The 23265-nt window shown below is 42.8% G+C and overlaps 1 protein-coding gene across 1 annotated transcript; it reads right to left on the bottom strand.

Moving 5' to 3' along the window:
* Positions 1 to 8997: 8997 nt before the first annotated feature.
* Positions 8998 to 20002, bottom strand: linc.pou2af1 (lnc RNA pou2af1). The gene is made up of 5 exons (XM_083636856.1): positions 19878 to 20002; positions 17821 to 17921; positions 16458 to 16509; positions 15013 to 15317; positions 8998 to 9426 (listed from the first exon to the last, which is right to left on the bottom strand). The coding sequence occupies exons 1-5, from the start codon at positions 19882 to 19884 to the stop codon at positions 9025 to 9027; spliced, it is 867 nt and encodes a 288-aa protein (XP_083492982.1). The 5' UTR covers positions 19885 to 20002; the 3' UTR covers positions 8998 to 9024.
* Positions 20003 to 23265: the final 3263 nt, after the last annotated feature.

Below are 23265 nucleotides of genomic sequence, written 5' to 3'. Positions count from 1 at the left end.
GGGGCCCCCTAATTTTTTTTCTTTTCTTAAAAAAATAAAAATAAACATAGGCTATAATATTATAGGCTGTGTGTGGTAGTTAAAACATAGGTTGACGTTTATACCTTTATATTCAATGGGACTGAGAAGGAACTCCTTGATTTTCACAAGTACCTGAATTCAACCAACAGAAATATCAAGTTGACATTAGAATACAGCAAGTCTGAAATAAACTTTCTGGACCTTAAGGTTTCAAAAGATCACAATGGTATTATCCACACATCCATTTTTAGAAAAAGTAGTGATCGTAATAGCATTCTAAGGGCAGACAGTTTTCACCCCTCGAGCCTCATCTCCAACATCCCCTTTGGACAGTTTCAGAGGCTGAGAAGAATCTGTGATTCTGATGATGATTTTTCCCAACAGGCAACAGTCATGCACAACAGATTTAAGCAGAGGGGCTACAAAACAGACACACTCCAACAAGCCTATGCTAAGGCTAAATCACTTGAAAGAAGAAACCTGTTTCAAAAATCCTCTCGTCCCACTAACACAGGCAGGATATACTTCACCACCCAGTACAGCACCATGGCCCATAGTGTCACAACCATCATCAAAAAGAATTGGGCCATCATACAAAGTGATCCTGTCCTAAAAAATGTGTTTCCTGATCCTCCAGCAGTGTCATTCAGACGGGCTCCTACGCTGAAGGACAAGTTGGTCAGAAGCTACCTGCCAGCCATTGCTCCCAATGAGTCCTCCTGGCTTCGCCGCCCTGTGGGAAACTACAAGTGTGGTGGTTGCAACCATTGCAATAACATTGTCAAAACTAACAGCTTCATAGATGTCTTCACTCAGAAAACCTACCAGGTCAGAAGCTTTGCCAACTGTAACACCACTCATGTTGTTTACAGATTAGAATGTGAATGTGGGTGTTTCTACATAGGCCGCACCAAACGCAGGCTGAAGGACAGATTGCATGAACACAAATATGCAATAAGAACCTTTAATCCTAATTATCCTATGGCCAAGCATTATAAAGAGGCTGGACATGCTAATTGTAACTCTTTAAGAATTATGGCCATTGAAGTCATCCCGAAGTCTGTCAGGGGTGGAGACAGAGTCAAACACCTCCTTCAAAGAGAAACATTTTGGATAGTCACTTTGAAAGCCACTACTTTTCCTGGTCTGAATGATGATCTTGACTTTTCCCCCTTCCTTTGAAGGAGTTTCCAAATGGATCTCCTCTTCTTAAAGTCTGAGGTTCTCCATTTTTGTTTATTTTTTGTTTATTTGATTGGATACCCATTATTTTTGACTAAAAGAGCAAATATGCTCCACATTGTTTCTATGCTGACGCTTTGGCTAATTCTGGTGTTAAACATCTGTTTCAGTGATAAATATTGTCACATGTGCTGATGCTTTGGTTATTTCTGGTATAAGTCGATGCCAGCTGTAAATGTTGTTGCAATTCCCATTTAAACTTTCATGTGATCTTTTCTATATGGTTCTTGACCTGTATTGGGTTGTTGTACCTTTAAGCACCAAGATGACTATTTTCTCTTTCCCTATTTGCATAATTGTGGAATTCTGATTGGATGGCCATCCAATGATGTAATCTTGCTGATTGTCTACATAAGGGCTGTCTTAGATTCACATGTCCTCTTACTCCCTGATGAAGGCTCCTGTGTGAGCAGAAACATGTTGGTGTTTTTTAATCTATAGCCATGTTTAAAATAAAGGCTTTTAAAAAAATTTCTACTACAAAGACCAGTGTTGCTGTGGGATTTTTTAAGGTTTGTTCTCTTCCACTCTCCACAAAGGTTTTTTTTGCGGGAGACAAACTTTATTTTTCTATTAACTACATAGGTTGACGTTTATTTATGTTTGTAGTTTAAACAAAAACATAAATACTGTAGGCTACATACAGTACAACACAAAGGGCTGTTATTTACCTTTTGTCGCCACCTGGTGAGTAAATATATATGTAACTAAAACCATTAAAATTGACAACCGGTCCTGCATGTATCTACCGGTCCTTGGCACAAAAAAGGTTGGGAACCCCTGGTTTAACTGACCTGGCAACCCCTATGGCTGCTGGGTTCTACACGCTTGCTTGACACTGATAGGGCTACAAACGAGCGTCATCATCGTCACGTTTGTTTGTTTTAAATATTCCTCTAAATATGGCTAAAAGTCCAAAAAACGTCCCCTCCTTACAGCACCTCCTACTAAAAAGTACTGCGCAGATGCCCCCAAACCCCCGCCCCTGGGAGGGGGCCCCTAATCTATATCCTGCTTAGGGCCCCCAGATGGATAGGGCCGGCCCTGGACTTGAGCAGTACGGAGGCTTGTTTACAGTACAGATCAGAGTGAAGAGCGGTGGGCAGGCCAGGTGAAGCCAGAAACATGCTTCAACGTAGCCTCCAGTGTAGGACGTTGTCGGCTGCAGGCAGCTAGACATGCAACATTGGTACATTTTTATTTATAAGGCTATTCTTGGCAAGCTTCCATCGTACATCTAAGTTTGAACTGATTCAGAGTTGTGTAAATCTCAGATCCAGCGCCTGGGTGTGCTTCAAAGTGCCACCCGCGCGCACTGAAGTAAGTAGGAGAAGTCTTTTTTATTTTGGCCCTTGGCAGGGCCGGATCTAGGGGGTGGCAGGGGTGGGCTATGCCCACCCAAAAATTAATCTTGCCCACCCAATTTGTTTTTATTTTTTTTATCTCCCTTTTTGAATTCCAGGCGACCCCACTTAGGGTCGCAACCCGAAGGTTGGAGACCACTGGGTTAGTTAGTTTAGGGCACCTAACAGTAGTTATAGCTTTAATTTGATTTGAGAAATAAGCTCATCGAAAAGAATATTATGGAGTTGATTATTTTAAACTATGGATGAAAGATTGTTATTTATTTGTTAGGGTAACAAAGTCAATCTGCTTTCAAAGTTTTAATTTCAGTTTGAGTTTGAATAAGACTAAACGTCTTGTAGATATAGGTTTGAAGGCTAAATGGCAAATAGTTTTTAGCTATGGTTAAGTCTCACTGCACTAGTCTTTAATTTGATTTGAGAAATAAGGTCATCCAATGAAAATAACTGTTATGGAGTTGATTATTGAAATTATGGACGAAGGATGTTTTTAAGTTTTATGGTAAATCAATCTGCTTTCAAAGTTGTTTTCTTTTCACTTTTAAGACTAAAAGTCTTGTGAATATAATAACAGTTGTGTAAATAGTTTATTAGTTAGTTTGTATGTACATAGTTAGTTTGCAAATAGTATTAATAATAGGATTTTTGTAAACATTGGCCTGTCCCCTGAGTGAAAGTTCATACATAGGTTACCCACAGCACAATGTGGACACCTAGTGGAACAGTTTAGTGTTAGAATATAATGCAACTTAATCCCCATCCCCAAACCGAGAACCTTTGGGCAACCTACCGCCAAAGATGTAAAAGGCTAAAAACGGACCTGGTACCAGCTACTGTATGGCATACTAGCTTGTCGGCAATAATGTTCCAAAGTTAGGCACATTTTTGGCGAGTTTCTGTTTGGTATGGCTATTTTCATTGCCCCCCCAAAATTTTCAATTGACCACCCAGTAACCTCACTCTAGATACGGGCCTGGCCCTTGGTCTTGGAACGACATTCAGACCCGTCTTAAACTTGCCTCTCTGGTCTATTTATATAGTTTGAAGCAACAGATAGCTGAGGCCCTTGTCACTTGCTGCTCCTGCTTTGATGTGTAGCACTTCTCATCATAAACCCTCTTGTCTCTCTTTATAATGAAGCTTGTTTGATTGTATTGTTTTATTTGCACTTGTATTTTAGACAGTTTGTGTCTTAGTTACTCTCTAGCTTGAGTAGATGGTGGGTTAGGGTTAGGGTTAGGGTGGGTTAGGGTTAGGGTTAGGGTTAGGGTTAGTGGTCTATAGACGGTGGTCTATTGACACAAGTTTTTGTATTTGTACTGTTTTGTACTTGTGTACTTGTATTTTTGTCTGACGTGTAATGTGCTTTTGCCTTCTTGACCAGATCACCCTTGAAAAACAGACCTCGGTCTCAATGGGTTTTATTATTTTCTGGTTAAATAAAGGTTTGATTGATTGATTGATTGATTGATTGATTGATTGATTGATTGACATGCTCAAAGGTCAGCTTGACGAGAGGGTCCAGGGGAGTCCCCAGCAAAATTACTACATTGTGTGATTTCACTATAATGACTAGAAGTTCCTCACATTGTGCACTAAACTGTGACTCGTCCTGGCTATTCATGCCTCCAGCTGTCATCCACAATAGTTCACTTGCAATATTAACAAAATTGATTTCAGCAAAAAGGGAAAAAAGAAAAGTATGTTTTGAATGTCTGGGGTCACTAGAGTTTTGTGACATCAAAGCCAAAAAGGTTTAGAACCCGAGGTAGAGCGATAACAGTCTATATTTTCGGTGTTAACTTGTTATCAATGAAATAATGGTGAAGTTTAACAATTGATCAGTTTGCTGTGGATCCCGTGGAAGACTCCTGGTGGTCCGTGGACCCCCACGTTGAGAACCACTGCCCTGACCTGCTGAAGACACGACCCTTCAAACTGGATTGCAGGGCATGTTGTTCCCGGCACTGACAATGGTGAAACCCATGCTGTGGAAACCAGGACACTTGTTAAGGCTAGCTAGCTATTCTCCCTTTGTGCTGCCTTGTTCCTCGGCCTTGTTCCCTGGACTCCGGTTACCTTTGTGTCCGTGCTTTTTTATATCAAAAATGTGTCCGCAGATAATGGCGCCATCTCCGGTTCCGCAGGGCTCGGCCATTATCTGCTCTCACAATCAAGCCAGTACAAAAACAGATGAGATGTTCCCCTTCATACAGCTCACCAGCAGTTTTCCAAGCTCATGTGCCAGAGTTTTTCTTCCAAACAGTTGCACTAACTGGAGTCCAGTCCTTTAGGCTTCAAAAAGAACAAAAATGACCATTTTTCCTCTCTACTTTCCCAATACAATAGCCTAAGACAGGGATTTTTAAGCTTGAGACTTGGTCGGTCCCCCCTCGTTCAATTCCTGGATGCCTATGGGATTATGATTATTTGTTCATAGACACTCAACAATTGAGCCAAGATAGCCTAATATTGCTGTTTGACATACTTCAGATAAACCAAATGCAATTGCTGTTTATTCTTCTTCTTCCGTAAAACATTATGCACGTCACAAACCATAAGGCCCACAGCAGCCAAACTTTGCACATGCTCAGAAACAAAAAAACTACACCAATCTACCAAATTTTGGCGCTATAACAGCAATATCTTACATTTTTAGTCCTTCGCAGACCATTTTAGGGCATTGTGACATCATCACCATCACCATCCCTTCCCTGTTTTTCTGCCACAACGCAAATTCCTGTGAGTTGGTACATTGCAGAGACCTGAAATGTGGCCCAATGACAGATACACAGTATGGTCACCAGATGCCCTAGAAATATTTTTTTCATTTTTATACTTTTAAGTGGTGCAGCCGCTTCTATGCGTGACTTTGCTCGTATGCACCTGGAGGTCAGTAGTTGACCTGGGATAATCCATCTTGTGTAAAAGAATTTAGTCACCGTTGTTGTTCTTCCGCTTCCCAGCGAGGAAACCATTCCATCTCTGTGGCTACGGGTGGAAACCCGTAATTACACATCCGGAAGTACAGAAAATACATGCATGACAAAGACGGCTCGGAATTGGAAACTACACAATATTTAAAACATGAATAGCTCGGGTTCGCCGGACAATAACCTTGTGTTTAAGGTAAGTGGTGTCCACCCGCTATGCCGACCACTCGCAATGCCGACCTTAGGTTTAGGCGTGGGGGGTGGGAGAGGTTAGGTTTTGGGTTAGGGTCTGGGGGAGGTTAGGTTTAGGCGTGGGGGTGGGAGAGGTTAGGTTTTGGGTTAGGGTCTGGGGGAGGTTAGGTTTAGGCATGGGGGCTGGGAGAGGGGAGGTCGGAACAGCGAGAGGTCGGAACAGCGACATGGAACCAAGGTAAGTAGCTACTGTTCTATTGTGATTGCTACATGTATGTGTAACGGCGTTGTGTAGGTGGTACTTGCAGCAACCCATGTTAAGGGCTTGTCCAGGGGTGGATTCGAACTGCCGACCCTTGGCTTGGGAGTCCAGCATGTTAACCGCAACACCAAGAGAGCTAGCTCCCTTGGCGGAGCTGGTTAACATGCCTTTATAGCTGGGGAGTGAGTTTAACCAATCCACTCGCTACCACTCAGGACTCACGAGGAATCCGTGCTGATTCAACTCGGTTACATATGGAAAAAGTAGGGCCTTTGCGAATGGAGCCCGCAGTGAAAATACGGGGTCCTTGTGTGATTCCTACCGGTATGATTGGGTGAAACGAATGAGCAGTCGAATTCTAAGGCTACAGTTGTTGTATCACCACTGTCTAGAATCATATTTGCAATACAGAGAACTGATTGGTGGTGGTTAATTTGGCCTCATCACACTAGCTCACATTAGCTCAGGCTAGCCTAACTCAAAAGCTAATAGCTAGCCAAGACTGGCTATCTAAGAGACTATCAAGCTAGCTGTAACAGCACGAGAGAAAACTCTTAGCTTTCGCAGTGGGTCCTGTCATTCCTGGCGAAGAGGGCTGTTTCGACAAAGTCGTGCAGTCCTCGTCCGCCACTCCTGTTTGGGTTGATGGAACACGAGGAGACAGATGTCACTGCTGGCTAAAAGCTAACCGTAAGCTAGTCGAGGGTCAGAGAAAACAGAACACGTCTGCACAGGCTGCTGGACTAAAGCAAAGTGACGGTATGGCAAGATCGCGCGGACGTGACGTGGAAAGATAATGGGCCTATCCAAGCAAGGATTTCCTGCACTGCGCCGGAGAATGCTGTCTGCGCTCAGGCATACGCCTGGCGTAGTGGGGTTGTTTGCGCTAAGACCAGCTATTTGCTGGCGATAAAATTGAGAGCACCCAAGGCCCCTTTTTCTAACTCATTGCGATGGAACGCCTATTTTGGAACGAGCAACGGCCAAACCTCTCTTTGCGCTCAGAACAAACCGACGGTATCTTCCCCACAGCGCTAAATGGGGGTTCCTTTGCCTTTCCGACATGCTGCCACTCCGAACGTTAACTTCCATCATTCGGACTGGCGGTCGTTCACCTTAGAAGCCGCAATGCCGACCTTAGGTTTAGGCGTGGGGGTGGGAGAGGTTAGGTTTTGGGTTAGGGTCTGGGGGAGGTTAGGTTTAGGCATAGGGGGAGGTTAGGTTTGGCGTGGGGGTTGGGAGAGGTTAGTGAAAAACGGGGAATATAGACCCCCTTTCGGAGTGCCGATATTTCGGAGTGGCAGAACGTCGGAGTGGCAGCACGTCGGAATGGCAGCATGTAACCGCTAAATGACACTTGCGCGAGACACATGATAGGCTAGAGGCCCACGGACACGCCTGGGCCACGCCTACACCTGTGTCATCCCAGCGCAAAACTGGACGGTGGATGCAGATGATAGCTTAAGACGCTGGGAAGATAGCAAACGCAGCGCAAACAATAGCGCCGTACGAAGATAGGGCCCTAAGTGTTTGTACTTAGTTACTCCCCATATCTGCTAATTATTTCATAGTTAGCTTGTCAAAACAGTGGCAACACTAAGTCAGCCTTGAACTTCCAAAAAGGTTTGTACAGAAATGAATTATTCATGGTGGGTTTATCACATTTTATTTAGTACAGCAACAAAGGTTATGCATCATATGAAAATAATCTAAGTAGTAAAAAAAATAGCAATCACCGATACAAAAATAGTCAACCTTTCCATTCATTCAGTCAATCACCATTTTCTCGTAGCAAAAAGCAATCAGCTCAGAGCATACAGAGCCCAGTGACAGCCACTTCTCTCTCAAGCCGCATACAGTAATATATCAGCGCTCTGTCAGGCACCTTGTGCGCTGAAGGAATGATACAGTAATATATCAGTGCTCTGTCAGGCACCTTGTGCGCTGAAGAAATGATACAGTAATATATCAGTGCTCTGTCAGGCACCTTGTGCGCTGAAGGAATGCGTATGTCCGTTAATTAAGCCATCACACCGCCGGCATATTATGGTACGAACTCGGACGCTCTCGGTCGGGGTTAGGAAAAGGTTTCGCCGTGGGGTTCCCCAGCCTCTTCCCCAGTACATAATCCTAAGCCCCCCACAATATCACAACCCTAACCCCATCCAAGTTGGTACCAGTGCCTAAACCTAACCCACCTCCCCCATTTCTAACCCTAAGAGACCCTTCCCCAATGCATAAACCTAACCCCCTCCCTGTGCCTAACCCTAAGAGACCCTTCCCCAGTGCTTAACCCTAACCCCCTCCCCTGTGCCTAATGCGAAGAGACCCTTCCCCAATGTATAAACGTAACCCCTCCCCCCATTCCTAGCCCTAAGAGACCCTTCCCCAATGTCAACTGCTTGTTGGGACAAAAAGAGGGAGAGACACACTACATTCTATTCAGAGAAAGTCTTTTGGGATTGGCTGTCGATGAAGTGCATACAGTGAAATAAGGCAGCTCAAGTTTGCAGTTTTGGTCGGCGAGGTGGTGGTTTGAGCCATTTCAATGAATAAAGTTGATGTTTTCGCCCGGGGTCTATTTAGCTGTTGCACACATTCTGAATGCACCGCCCACAAGGTCCGTGGTTGGTCAATTCATGTGTCTGTCACGCAGCCTTCTTTTGTCTTGGAGGGTGGGCGTTAACCACTTTTGAGAGTTGTGCTCCAGATGTAGATATCATCTACGGCTAGTACTGCGAGACTACTTCCGCAGTGCCTAAACCTAAGCCCCCCCCCCCCCCCCCCCCCCCCCCCCCGCTGTGCCTCCCAAGGCGTAACCTGACCTTTGCCTCACCCCAACAAGGTGCGAGTGCATGGGTGTCCTTGGAGGTAGCGGACGCGTTCCATCCAGCGCACAAGGTACATGACAGAGCGGCGGTATATTATGCAGACGGAATGAGAAGCTGTTGGTATTGGCAGTGCATGGTATTTACATCACATAACAAAAACAACACTGTGGACGGTCACATCATAGTACGTTGTAGCACATTTCGGAACCCATGGGGAAATCTCTCTTGAAATAGTTCTCCTCCACGGGACAGGCATAGGGATAGTCTGTGGGGCCGTAGTAAGGTGCTAGGTCCGGGGCGGGGAAGGTGTTCTGCTGGGGGGGGCAGCAGTAACAGTCCTGGAGGGTGCAGTGCTGGTAGTGGTAGGGCTCTGGCGGGGAGCTGTGGCAGTGGTAGGGCTCTGGGGCGAAGCTGTGGCAGTGGTAAGGCTCTGGGGGGGAGGTGTGGAGGCTGGACTCCTGCATGCGGGTGGGGGAGTCGTAGCAGGAGGATGAGGCAGAGGAGTAGGAGTCCTGTGGGGAGTAGCTGTTGTGATCCACGGGGCTGGACAGCTTCAGGGAGTCTGTCGGAGAGGAGGGAGCCTGCAGAGAGGAGACAACATCAACATCATGTTTTTAGGTCACAGAGCGTCCAATCAGTAAGACGAGAAGATATGCCCTTCTCTCTTCTCTGTGCATGTGTAGTAGGAACACGTGTGTTTGTGTCAAGGCAACATTCCCACTCTTGAAAGCACCTCCCTAGCATTAGGTTGACTCCTCCTTAGTCCAACGCCCTAATTAGCATGAGGGTATTTAAGACACCTGTGGCATGATGGCCACCTTTCTCTCTGCCTGGGTCCCTCTCTGTTACTCTGAGGTCAATCTGGGAACCCATCAGTTAAACAAAACAAAAAAAAATGTTTTTCTTCTAACCTCTGGGGGCAGCAGCCCTGTTTCAATGTGGTGCAACAGGAACTCAAGAGGTGCGGTCGGCAGTGGAAGAAAATCCCTTTGCGCTCCCTGCAAGCTCTGCCATTGGCTCCAACTGACCATGAATCATCCCCTCACATTTGAACAGCTTTGTTGTTGGGCATGGTACTAGCTAAAGAAACATTCTCAGAGAATGGAAGACATCAACTCCACCGTGCTTTACAAACTGGCTACATGAGCTGGTTTCGGTTATTCATATCGAGAAACTGATTCTTTCATTTAAAATGTGAACATACAGTAAATGGGAAGAATCTTGGGTGCCCCTTTGAAAATTTTGATTCTGATTGGTTCCTGTTAGTCTGTTTCTTTTTTTTTTTTGTCTATTTTTTTTTGTTTTCCTGTTTGGTTTTCTCATTTGTGGCTGACCAGTGTCCTTGGTGGATGAATGTGTATTGTGTTTGTATTTGCCTCAGTCTGGTGGAAACCCAAGGGCCTGAATCACAAGTGAAATATCCGGGTTCCCGCCGACACAAGACATGCGGCGAAATCTGATTGGCTGGGCTATAATGGAAGTTACATATAGCGTGCATCCGTTATTTACAGCATGGCAAGGAATCACGTTCCGTGGAACATCGTGAAGCGACAAACAAAGCGACAAAAAAGTAGCGATAATCATCATCATCAACCTTTATTTAAACAGGCAAGTTAATTAAGAACAAATTCTTATTTTCAATAACGGCCTGGTGAGGTAAGCTATTTTGCACGAATAATGAGTGGTCAAGATAATATAACGGCTGCCTTACAGAAAGTGTGCCAGATCCACGCCATCGATTCTCTCAAAGACGTACGACAATTGTTTTTGTTGCAGTTGGTTAAGGAGAAGAGAGACGTCCTAGCTTGCCTACCAACTGGCTAAAAGCCTTGTCTTTCAGGCTTGGCCAACCCTTTGCCGTGAGATGCCACGCTTTCCCGACAACCCGAGTTATGGTCGTGTGTGCGCTGCTGTCGATCATGGAGGATCAGGTGAAGAACCTCACCAAGCTGGACATATCGGCTACGCTGGCAAAGATGCCGAGACGGACGCCGCCATTGAGTCAGGAGGTGTTCCCGATCTCGACTCTTTTCGTCCCTGGCACCTCAATGGTGGAATGAGCTTCCACCTTCAGTCAGGACGGCTGAATCACTGCCGATCTTTCGGAAAAGACTAAAGACACACCTTCTCAGGCTCCATCTGGGCCCTTCTTGAACTAACTTCTTTCTCTCTCTAAAAAAAAAAACTTCTAAACTAACCTAAGCTAAACTTGTACCACTATACCTTCAGAAGTTGTAGTTGTCATAGACTGTGTTGCATAGTTGATTGCTCTATTGCTGACAAAAATGTGTTATTGTAAGTCGATTTGGATAAAAGCATCTGCCAAATGTCGTAATGTAATGTAATGTAATGTGTTCGTGTTTTATTTGACTTGCCTGAACTGCTTTTTGGGGAAAAACGATAAATCTATAGAGAGCCAAAGTGAAACGTCATTTCCTGCTTTCTCCCTGTACCAGCGCTGCGAAAAATATGAATGGCGGTGGACGGAGAATAAGCTTACTTTTTTTATCCCGTTTGAATTGTGCCACGGGGTGCCAACGCTAATTACGTCAATTTAACACATAACTTTGCATGTCAAGAAAGTCACAGTTTGTCGTAAAAACTGAAACGTAGGAGTTAGTTTCGTATAAAAACCACATAGCTTGTGGAAGCTCGTGGCATGTCGCCGGTCTTCATCTTTGCCGGTAGAGAAAGTGACGTCACTTAGGCGACAGTGTATGTAGTCTTTCTGATTTATAACTTCTAGTGCAACAGTTTGGCGACAAACTGTGACTTTCTTGACATGCAAAGTTATGTTTTAAATTGACAAAATCGGCGTTGGCACCTATATATATATGTATATATATATATGTATATATATATATATATATATATATATATATATATATATATATATATACTTCTGTACTTAATATTTGACTACAGAAAATATCAGCTACTTTAAGACTTTTACTCAAGTAATATTTTAATGGGTTACTTTGACTTTTCCCAAAGTAATTTTCTGGTAAAGTATCTATACTCAAGTATGGATTTCGAGTCATTTATACACCACTGCTCTGGAGGCTATCTCTGAATCTGACATCTCCGTTCTTTGATAGGCCTACTGTATCTGCTCACCAAACCGTATGTGCTATATATGATACAGTGGTCACTGACCACTGTATCATATATTATATAGATAGATATATTATATACAATTTGATATGAAAGCTTTATATAATTTATATAATATTACTCTAAAATCATGTGACTCGTGTGTCGTGTCACATGTTACGGCAGTCTAGCCTGAGCCAAGTAGCCTACAACGACGCTGGCCTCCACTACAACAGCATTGAATGTAGGAAAGCTAAATTGGGAACAGGCCATTGACCTATATATAATGGACCAACATAGCTCATTGACTTTGACACAGCAAAATGAAGCTCACTTCCGGATATTGTTTGATTTCGTTGGATTGGTTGAATGAATTAATGCTACACGGAAGTACGAGGGGAGGGGGCGGCTGCCCCTAGCGGCTGCCGGGGGAGTTTCCGAATTTGCTCTGTCTCCCTTATCGCCGTAATGCATTATGGGTAGTCAGCTACTTTGGCTAATGTAGTGGCTAACGCTACTTACTTTACATTGCAGTAAAACGGCACTGAATGACCAAATTGATTTAACTTTTAACCCTTTCGAGTAACACTGTTTCCATACGGACCCCCAGCGTTGGTTAGTTGTTTATAACGTGACTCTATTCAAAAAGTTATAACGTACTCCGGTTTCTGTGCTGAATCCAATGGTCTGAATGGTCTGAATACAGAGAAGGCTTAAGGCTTTATCTAACGGTATAAATAACGTTAAATGGTCCGCCATGTTATGGACGTTAGATGTATGGTATCTATATAGTTACGTGTGTCTACTAACATTATTAAAATATCATAAAGTAACGCTATTTTCTGATAATTTGCTCAACTATTACTTGCCACCTGATGCCTTGCGGCACATTGCTGCCTCTACCGGTCGGAAATATTACTGTTCTTATTATCCGATGTTTGTCGTCAATTTTCCTCGAAATGGGGCTATCATTTGGAAAACGGAGCGCGTTAGAGCATTAAAAAGACTTGAAATTGTTTTTTCAGACCATACACTAATTTGGAAAGTGTTTATTTAAGACATAGACCGAGAGAGAAGTTGGCTCGTTTCCCATAGAGTTGAATGGATGTTCCCCCGGGAGTGCTACACAAGCTGCGACCCCCACTGGCCATTTGAAAGAATGCAATTTCCGCATAGGCGTCAAAAATAGGCAGGCTGAAATGCCCACTGGAACAGGCGGACACCGGAATAGGTCACAGACGGGTCATGAGTTACATGATTTTAGATCGGTCAAAGTAATATTTCCGATGGAGCTTGCACATCTTCACAAACGTGAATAACTTTTATGACTTTTGGAACATAAATGCGTTTTTTAACGTGATTTTTTAGAAAATGCTTCAAAAGGCATAATAACAGTGATGAATGTTTCTGATGATTATCCTGCTGAACCAAACTTTGAGCTCCCATAAACTTTTGTTAACCACAGACCTTATTTGATGCATTTAAGTGAAATCCCCATTCTAAAACCCCATAGACTTTTACACTGAAGAACCAAACTGGCGGTGATTTCTGGTTAAGCCTACAAAAATATGTAGGCTACTCTATTCTCCTCTGAGAGAGAGCCTGAGGCAAAGAACTTTTATGGAAAGAAATGGCAGCTCCATTGGAGCTGCCATTTCTTGCTCCATATTGCCCCATTGCAACATCAGCGCCCAGCAGCCTCCGCCATTTTTGATTTTTGGAAATGTGACAGCGCCAAAAGAACCTTGCAGTGGTCAGCTGCGGTAGCGCTGGCCCCTATAATCAGCCTCTCTAAACAGTAACTCAACGGGAGTTGAACCTCGGGTCCTTTTCATTAGCTATTTATCTTGAAAAAAAAAAAAAAAAAAAAAAAAAAAAAAACGAAAAATTTTGCTTAGTTTCCACAATATGGTTGTTGTTTTACATCCCTGCACTACACCACTTCAATCAAGATTTGCAGTACGCCCGGAAAAGATGTGAATCCCCAAAGTTTAGAGTGTTCTCCCGTTGAGTTACTGTTTAGAGAGGCTGATTATAGGGGCCAGCGCTACCGCAGCTGACCACTGCGAGGCGCATTCTGTTTCCAAAAATGGCCGGAGTGTCGTCTCTTTCCTTCCACGCTCTTTGCCTGAGGTGACGCGCGGTTAGTGTCAAGTGTAAGCTGAGGGAAACCCTCTTTGTTATTTTTTACTGTGGTGAGGTTTTAAGTTTTAAAAGTATAAGTCCACAGCTTTATCTTGATAATGTGCCCAAGTCACAGGTACGCCTGCCCCCGCGGTTGCTACATGTGGTCCTGGGCCGAATTTGCCCTTGTTTTGTCTTGGAGGGGGGGGGGGGGGGGGTGTTGTGTGTTCCAGACATAGATGTATTGTATCTATGGCTGGCTATATGCCAGGCTCACAGCATGACATCATTTTTTATTTACAAACTACACCAAGTTTGAACTCTAACTATGAGAATGGGTTTTATGAGTAGGGTTAGGGCTACACACCTCGAGTTACAGGCACTTTCTGTCAGAATTTATGCTTCTTCTTTTTTTACGACAATCAACTCTAAATCTAACTCTAATAAAATTACTGTTAAACAGATAAAAGAGTAGCCTAGCTAGTGTTATTATTATTATTAAATTTCATTTTAGATTTAGAATGCAAATTGTCTATCAAATATAATAGCTACATTTTAATGTGATGTAATTTCACATCAACATTTATCTATTATTTATCAGATTAGGCCTACTTTTTTGCCCTTTATAGGAAATAATGTGGACATATCTGATATAGATTAATATCAGTCCCAATGCACGCACGCACGCACGCACGCACGCACGCACGCACGCACACGCACACAAACACACACACACACACACACACACACACACACACACACACACACACACACACACACACACACACACACACACACTCACACGCACACACACACACACACACGCACACACACACACACACACACACACACACACACACACACACACACACACACACACACACACACACACACACACACACACACACACACACACACACACACACACACACACACACACACACACACACCTTGTCATGTATGTAGTAGTCCGTGTCAGAGGACAGAGGGTGGGTCCAGCCTGGGCTGGGCAGGTAGTCAGTGTTGCTGTAGCCGTTACCGGGCAACAGTCCGTCCACGAACTGCTGCTGGCTGTCGTTACCGGGCAACAGTCCGTCCACAAACTGCTGCTGGCTGTCGTGAAAAGCGCTGTCCTGCAGCATGCCGCACGCGGCGTCCAGCACGGGGAACGTGGCGGCGCGCAGCTGCAGGGCGCGCGCGCCACCGCCGCTCGTGTCTGCTACGTGACCAGGTGCAGGCGCGTCCACGTATCGACCTGGGGAGTGCACGGAGCAAAATATTATAGGAGGGATCAGCCCAGAGGGATTTTGGTAAACAAACATGGGTGCTTTGAGCGTCTGACTCTAGCCGGCTGACTGTGTTTACAATTTAAAAACTGCGACAGTTGACACAACTTTAACATGACATGCATATTATACATCAAACTATTGAGCTACTTCTGCTCTCACTCAGAATGTCAAAATATAAGTTATGTGATAGGCTACTTTTTGAGATATTATTAAGGTTTGTTTGGCACATATAGCTGCTGCGGGGTTACGCATTTTTGGGTGGCAGTGGCGTCACGCTGATTCGTCCTATAGCAACTAAATTAATGAGTAAATAAATTAATAATAATACTGAATAAATAAATAAATAAATAAATAAATAAATAAATAAATAAATAAATAAATAAATAAATAAATAAATGAGGAGCAAAAGCCCCGTTTAGAATGTTCATCTGACTCTGTACAAATTATATTTCTCTAACATTATAGGCCTACATTACTTCTTTCCTATTTTATTTTATTTTTTATAAGTAGCCTAAAGTCTATGACAGAAATGTTATCCTATCCCAATCCCTAAAGCTCACAGGCAGACATTTAAATAAGCAGCATGATGTCACAGCACCATCAGCCAACACATTTGAATGCACGTTTATAAAAAGGCAGCCATGACACTGCACTTTAGGAATGTACAGAAGCTGTCACTAGTTAGAACTACATTCCAAGACTTTTGTGATTAGTTGTGGTGGTCGTGCGTGTTTGGGTCTCCCTGTGAGTAGCCTATTTGTCTCCATGGTTAACATAGGCTCGCAGGCTGTTGCCTGTTGATCCGTGCACGCTTCAGTGTGCAGTGTTGCTTTGGACTTCGTTTCTTTTGGTCAATCATCTGTTATTTGCTTGCTGAGGAAAAAAAGGGGGCAATCGGATCTGTAGCCTAATAGGATTATCATCAGACTCATGGAATGGATGAACTTGTTGCCTATTCATGTAATTACATGCATGCAAATTCCGGGCAGCATTGTTATGCTGCTGCATGTGTGTTTTGGGTGCACGGAAAGCTGCGCTGCAGTCGGGGAAAAAGCTGCGTTTTGGACTTTGGACAGCGGACACCTCGGAACACCTGGTCAGCTTACCTGGAAAGGACGCACACAGAGCCTGGAGGTCCAGGCAGGTCTGCTGGGAGATCTGCCCGTAGAGAAGAGCGAGACAAAGACAAGATAAAAGACACATCAGCTTTTTTTCTGCACCAGGACGTTTGGATTAATGTGTCTTCCTTTATCAATATTTAGAAATATAAATTTGACCTCAGATAATATATATATATATACACACACACACACACACACACACACACACATATAAATATATATATATATATATATATATATATATATATATATATATATATATATATATGTGTGTGTGTATATACTGTGTGTATATATCTATACTGTGTGTGTATATATATACAGTGTGTATGTATATATATATATATATACTGTATATATATATATATGTGTGTGTGTTTGTTTGTTTGTGTGTGTGTGTGTGTGTGTGTGTGTGTGTGTGTGTGTGTATGTAGGCTATATATGTATATAGGTATGTGTGTGTGTGTGTGCGTGCGTGTGCGTGTGCGTGTGTGCCCCTGTGTGTGTGTGTGAGTGTGTGTGTGTGTGTCAGTGATACAACAGTGATATTTTTCCGCACCTCTTCTGAAGAATTCATCTTGATGGCGTTCCTCTCCTCCTCTGCCAGATGTCTCTCTTCCCGCCAGTCAGCTCTGACATCATCAAACAGAGACAGAAGGTCAGTCAGTATGTCTATCTGTCGGGATTTCATGGATGTTTATGTGCTGCAGTGGAGGCCGCATAAGCACATGGCTCAAAATGACTGGTCAAACCATAACATATTGCGGAATGGATTCAATATAGTCTCTGTCAGTCAGATAGCCTGCTGACATTTTCTTACAATAAATAATAGACTTCTCATTGTGCGGAATGGATTCACAATGAGAAGGATATATTGCTCAAGGATTTAATATTATAGAAAGAAAATCTCGGGAGGATGTTGTCTTGTGGAAGGGCAGTTAAAGATTTAGGCTACAATTTTATTTTGGGCGCTTCTATATTTTAAGACCTGATGGCAGAGTGATTCTCTTACCTTTCTCATGCAAGGACCCCTAATTTAGTCCACATTAGACTGGGGGTCTAACGTTTGATGAGATTTGATGCGATATTATATTATTCTATTCTATTCTATTCTATCAGATATAGGCCTTCTGTCACTCTGCTATCTGATCTTAGAATAGAATAGAATAGAATAGAGTAGAATAGAATAGAATAGAATAGAATGCGGACTAATGGGTCATTGATATGAAAAAGGTTGAGAATCACTGGGCAAGAGAGAGAGAGGGAGAGCGAGGGGGCGGAGGGGAGAGAGAGAGAGAGAGAGAGAGAGAGAGAGAGAGAGAGAGAGATGGGGAGGTTGAATTGTTACCGTTTTGACAGTCAGGCTGTCTTGTTCTCGGGCTCGGTGCCTCTGCAGCAGCTCTTTGACCGTGGTCTTGACGCGGACGCCCTGGTACACCTTCGGCTTATCTGCATCACAACACAGCGCTCATGTTTACTAAACAGCCGCCGTCACACCAGACAATGGCAGTCACACAACAACCTCCCCAACCCCTCTCCACTCCATGTCCTCTCCTGTCCTGTCCACTCCAAGCTGCTAACCCCCCACTCATATAGCCTGCCCTACACACTCCGACTCCCAACTGATTCCATGCATTATTTTGTGCCCCATTAAGTATTAAGAGTCAAGACATCATATTGCCATATCATGCCAAAACACCTGGGACCAGTTGCCCAGGTGTGTCTCCATAAGGTTAAACGTTTTAAGGAAAACATAAGCACAAGATTTAAGGGTGTTTTGTGCAGCCAATTCTATTTTATGGAGACCCTTAACTCTGACTCTATAAGGGAAATCTTAACATAGGTGTTTTGTGCAACTGGGCCCTGATATAACTGTTATAGCCTACTTATTTGAAAAAGAAAACTCTGATATATGAATAAACAATATCTGATATAATGTCTTGTTTCCAATTATGTGCAACACTTTGGTATCCAACGTTTTGCCCGAAACTGCCGTGCGTAAAAGCGCATCGCTCGCTCTGCGCTCTCCCGCAGGGTCCTCTCCCGGGGCTCCCGCACCAGAGCCCGCTTTACGGCACAGAGCGGCTCGTCTTTCACTCCACTCTGGACCGTGCTCTCCAGCCACGTACCCCGGCACGCCCAGACCAGGAAGAGAGGAAACGCGGTGGAAAAGACACGAACGTAAGTGCAGATTTAAGATGTAGGCTATTTAGTAAATTATACGCTGCGAGGGGCAAATGTGAAGTAATCCTGAGGTTCATAGGAGTTTAGAGCGGTCGTTTAGTAAAGGAGCTGCTGCCTGACGCGTAAAACTCACAGGCTGCTATAACAAAGAAAATGGGGTAATTTACTTTAACGTTTAAGTCCCGTGTATGGTAGCCTAATAGCCGATTTTAAAGGGCAACATTTGGGTCTGTAAATAGTCATATTCGCTACATATTCATAGCAATGAAATCCCAGTTTGATTGTGCAACGTTGCGATATCTGGATGAAAGTTCAAGAGCGATTTCAGTCATATTTGGAGCACAAGTAAAACGCTATTCCCCCTGTAGCCTATTAAATCGCCCAAAACTGTGGATACCGTATGTATGTGTACTGTATGTATTTCGCCTATATGCATGTAAGTATGTGAAATAGCGTGGCACTCTCGCATCGATAACTGGCTGTATTTTTTTCTATAAGTGAAGTTCCCAACAGCCTGATTAAGGAACCAGGAGGGACGCCTCAGCATGGCAGCACGTAATTTAAAGGCGTAATTTAAAGCGCCCAGGAGTGGCAAGCCGCTGGCTAAAAAAGGCGATTCGATAAGCCGTGTGGAAGCGGCTGCGAAATCCCATCTGATAAATATTCATACAACGAAATGTCACTACATGATTTGCCTTAAATGTAGCAAATAGTTGGCCAAAACTCTGTTGCAGACACATCCCACTAAACGCGGTTACTCCTAACGTCTCCTTTACGCACCAGTCGTAGGCTATATGCAAAAAAGACTCCGTGTGAAATTTCACTTTCAGGAGCAATTAAACTAAGATAAAATGTCATTGCAAGACATAATTTACATGTCCCCACTGTGTCAGGAGACTGTAGTTTAAAATAAAAGTAAAATCATGTTATTTATAGCTGAAGAGTCCATCAACTAACTAGCAGGTGCCATTATAATACAAAGATTCATCATTTTGTAGTTTATTTTTTTAACTGCTGGTCACAATATGCGCAAATTAAATCTGTGGTGAAAGAATGAATGACTTTGTAGACTAGAGGAAAAGCAGTGACGATGTGGCTTCTGATAATGTGCTGTCCTTAACTTTGACTTTTAAACTTTTCCTCTGTTGTCTTTTCTTTGTGTGTTACAGGAGAAAATATATCACAATCGTTTTCCAGACGAAAATCCAATGGCAAACTCACCAGACATGATGGCTGAGATGAAGAGAAAGGCTCCCTGAAGAAGACCTATGGCTCCACAACGTCCTTTTCTGCCTCAGTCAAATGGCCAAGAACGAAATTTTCACAAAAGTCTCCAAAAATCTCAACACAAATGTCTTACAGCAGCAGCAGAGCATACAACAATATTGTAATATAGCTGGGGATATATTAGTTTGTGATTTTCTCCCTCCATGCCTACTATTTAAAACCCCTAGAACTCAATGATTTGACAATGATTTGATTGCGCGTTACTTTCAATTTGAATATTCAGAGGCAACTCAAAAATATAGATTTTTCACTAAAATTCAGCACATATAGTCATAGTATAAGCTCCCCTTTAATAGAATATAATATTATTTTACATTTTGACCAAAAAGAAATTCATGTTTTATACATTTTATCCTCCTTTTTCCATATCGGGACATCACTCCCCCCTCATTAAGCACTACTGCATTAGATCGGCCATATGCCGGATTCAAACTTCGCTAATGACTTTGCGGCTGCCGTGAGACATTTAATAGAACAACTCAATGCACCAACAAACAAATTAGAACATATTTTTCAACTTTATTCCAAACATAAACACATAAAAGTGGGAAAGTGGTGGGCGTGGCAAAGGGTAGTAGTAGCCATCTTTGGCATTGCAGGCCCCAAGTTCCCAGAACAAGTGTTTTCTCTCCATTCACCTGCTCAAGCCTTCAAGGAAACCATAGGAGACTTTATAGATTTTAAGCATTTTTTTAATACACCATTTGGTTATTTATCATTAAAAAAAATCAGAATAACAATTTCCCACAAGATGCAAGTTGTGTCTTCTTGAATAGACCTTCTTCATTCTCATGTCCAAGCACTAAATCCCCACATGTAACATTCAAGCACTAAATCCCCACATGCAACATTGTTTCATGTTGAAACATTATGTATTTATTTTAATAGTTTACACAGGAAAGTATGGGGCAGTTTGGCAGCGCTCATACGACATACAGCAACGCATGTGAAGTATGACATAAATAACTCACATACATTTAAGTTTGCAGAAAATTATAAGTAGCCTAACTATTAGAAATTAAACAATGATGTCATTACAGCACAATACAATCCTTTTATTATTATTTTTTTTTATCACATTTGGCCATTTGTAAACAGCTGGACTGTTTATCCTTTCATTTGGTGAAATAATCTTCATTAATCCACCTGTATTATTCTGAATATGATTATTATTGTTATTACCATTATTCCAACTCCATGAAAACTGGACACCTTGCCGATGTAGCAGCAGCATGTGGTAGCTTAAGGTTTTCCATACACAGTAAATATAGCAAGTATTCCTCAACCCCTACAGACAGTATATTTCCATTGCATTCATACACAGTATATTCTCTGCCAGGCTGTTATTGCAGCTCATGGACTCTGTTTCCTCCATGGTTTCACCTGCTGCAGCAGTGGTGCAGGGCCTCCATCTAGTGGCCAAAAGGAGGAACTTTTGGGCACTAGACTATTCCAAGTTCACCTGCCTTCAAACAATTACTGTGTAGCATAGATTGTATGTGTAGCGCTTATTTTCCCCGAGTTTATGTTAGGAGTTTAATAAAAATAACAATCCCGAATATGACAATGTCTCTTTATTCCTGAGTCAAACAGCAAAGCTTCTCCTGTTCATTCAAAATGTGAAAAACGGTTGTTTATATGATTTCTGAACATGCTATGATGGCTATTGTTTTGGAGTATGTACACTCCATGTATCTATATAGAGTTTATTATATAAATATATATATATATATATATATCAATATAAATATATATAACTATATATATATAAATATAAATAAATAAATAAATATATATATATATATATATATATATATATATATATATATATATATACACCTAGATATAGATCACAAATTAGTTAAAAGTTAATCCTTTCAGGAGAGCAATATGACCTTCTCAATTATAAACAATAACTGGTTTGTAATTACTGGTACTGATAGATGATACTTCTCAGATTAATATTTTCCCTGATAAAACATTCACATGTCCATATGATGAACAAAGCAAAACAGATTTCAATGTGGAAATCCGAAATCATCAAACTTTTCTTTTTCCTACCAGTGGTCCCGTTGCAAACACTCGTACATCAAATAGGTGGTGGCTTCTGTAAGACACCCAGGGGCCCTCATCAAATGCAGAGTAGTTTATCTACACTTTCATTCTATTCACACAACCAGTTACACTCTTGTGTGATCATTTAACATTCACTATCAGTTTTCACGCTCTCCACTGTCATTTCCCCAACTGCAGCTACAGTACACTTTATAAATAAAGGTCCAAGTCCTACAGTGTCTATAGAGAGCCAAAGTCACGCCCTCTTCCGGGTTAAGCATACGAACCATGGGATTTCATCCGCAGTTCATTTTTCCATAGGCATTTTGTAAAATGCTTATAAAAATAGTTTTACTTGGTCAAACCAAGTGATGAGCCGTTAATCGCACATGTGCCATGTCATTCAGCATTTGCCAGCCCAGGGACTGTGACTCGCTCATGGGCTCCAGAAATCCCCCCGGCGTTCCAGCGCGACTATAAGCCGTTGCCAAGGAAGTGGAAGTGGGAGGGGAGCGACCGCGAGATCCAGGGAGCGACAAATCTAAATTCTTTAAATGCATGTTTCAAAAGTCTGATCGCGGCAGTTCGTTGTATGTACATTAAACACATTTATACCATGGTCTGGGTGAATACTCAATTCTGATTGGCTGCAGGGTGTCCATCATTTTGTGATAATGTACACCTAGCTAAGTAGTTGATGGTCAAATGGTCGGTTCATCGTTCATATCAATGTGCCATGGTGTCGACAGAGCCGTTTGAGCTCTATACCACCGTTTTAAGACCAGCTGAACCCAAGTGGCACGAGGGTCGGAGATGTATCAGACTGAAAACGATCTGAAAACAAATGTCGTCTCAGATGACAGAGGGTTGAGAGGCGGGCCATAGGGTGTCGATGATTTGATATGACAATTCTGGGGACTGGATTTGGCGTTGGCCAATCCTGGCGTGTTCTGCCCCAAAATCGAGTGGGATTCAGAGTGTTGTGGCGCTACGCGAATGGGTGGATAAAAGAATGGCGGATGAAATCCCTTGGTTCGTATGCTTAACCCGGAAGGGGGTGTGACTTTGGCACTCTAATGAGGGGGTCCTTAACATGGACAGCTTGGCGAAACAAAGGCTACCACACTCCTATCATCAATTAAAACACATATCAGCTGTTTGAATGAGTAACAGCCAGCCGTCAATATGCCACACTGTATCAAGTGCTTGTTGACTGTGTAAGCGTTTGTTCACACCAGGCGCTTAACAGAAGCAGAGCTGAAGCTAA

Source organism: Poromitra crassiceps (assembly GCF_964638095.1).
Source record: "Poromitra crassiceps genome assembly, chromosome: 5".
NCBI lineage: Eukaryota > Metazoa > Chordata > Actinopteri > Beryciformes > Melamphaidae > Poromitra > Poromitra crassiceps.
This window is presented reverse-complemented; position numbering and strand designations above follow the sequence as displayed.

Coding starts and splice junctions, on each gene's coding strand:
- linc.pou2af1 (XM_083636856.1), bottom strand. Junction 15,318..16,457: donor TCTGTGTGCGTCCTTTCCAG/GTAAGCTGACCA, acceptor TGCACTCCCCAG/GTCGATACGTGGACGCGCCT. Junction 9,427..15,012: donor ACTACTACATACATGACAAG/GTGTGTGTGTGT, acceptor TCCTCTCTGCAG/GCTCCCTCCTCTCCGACAGA.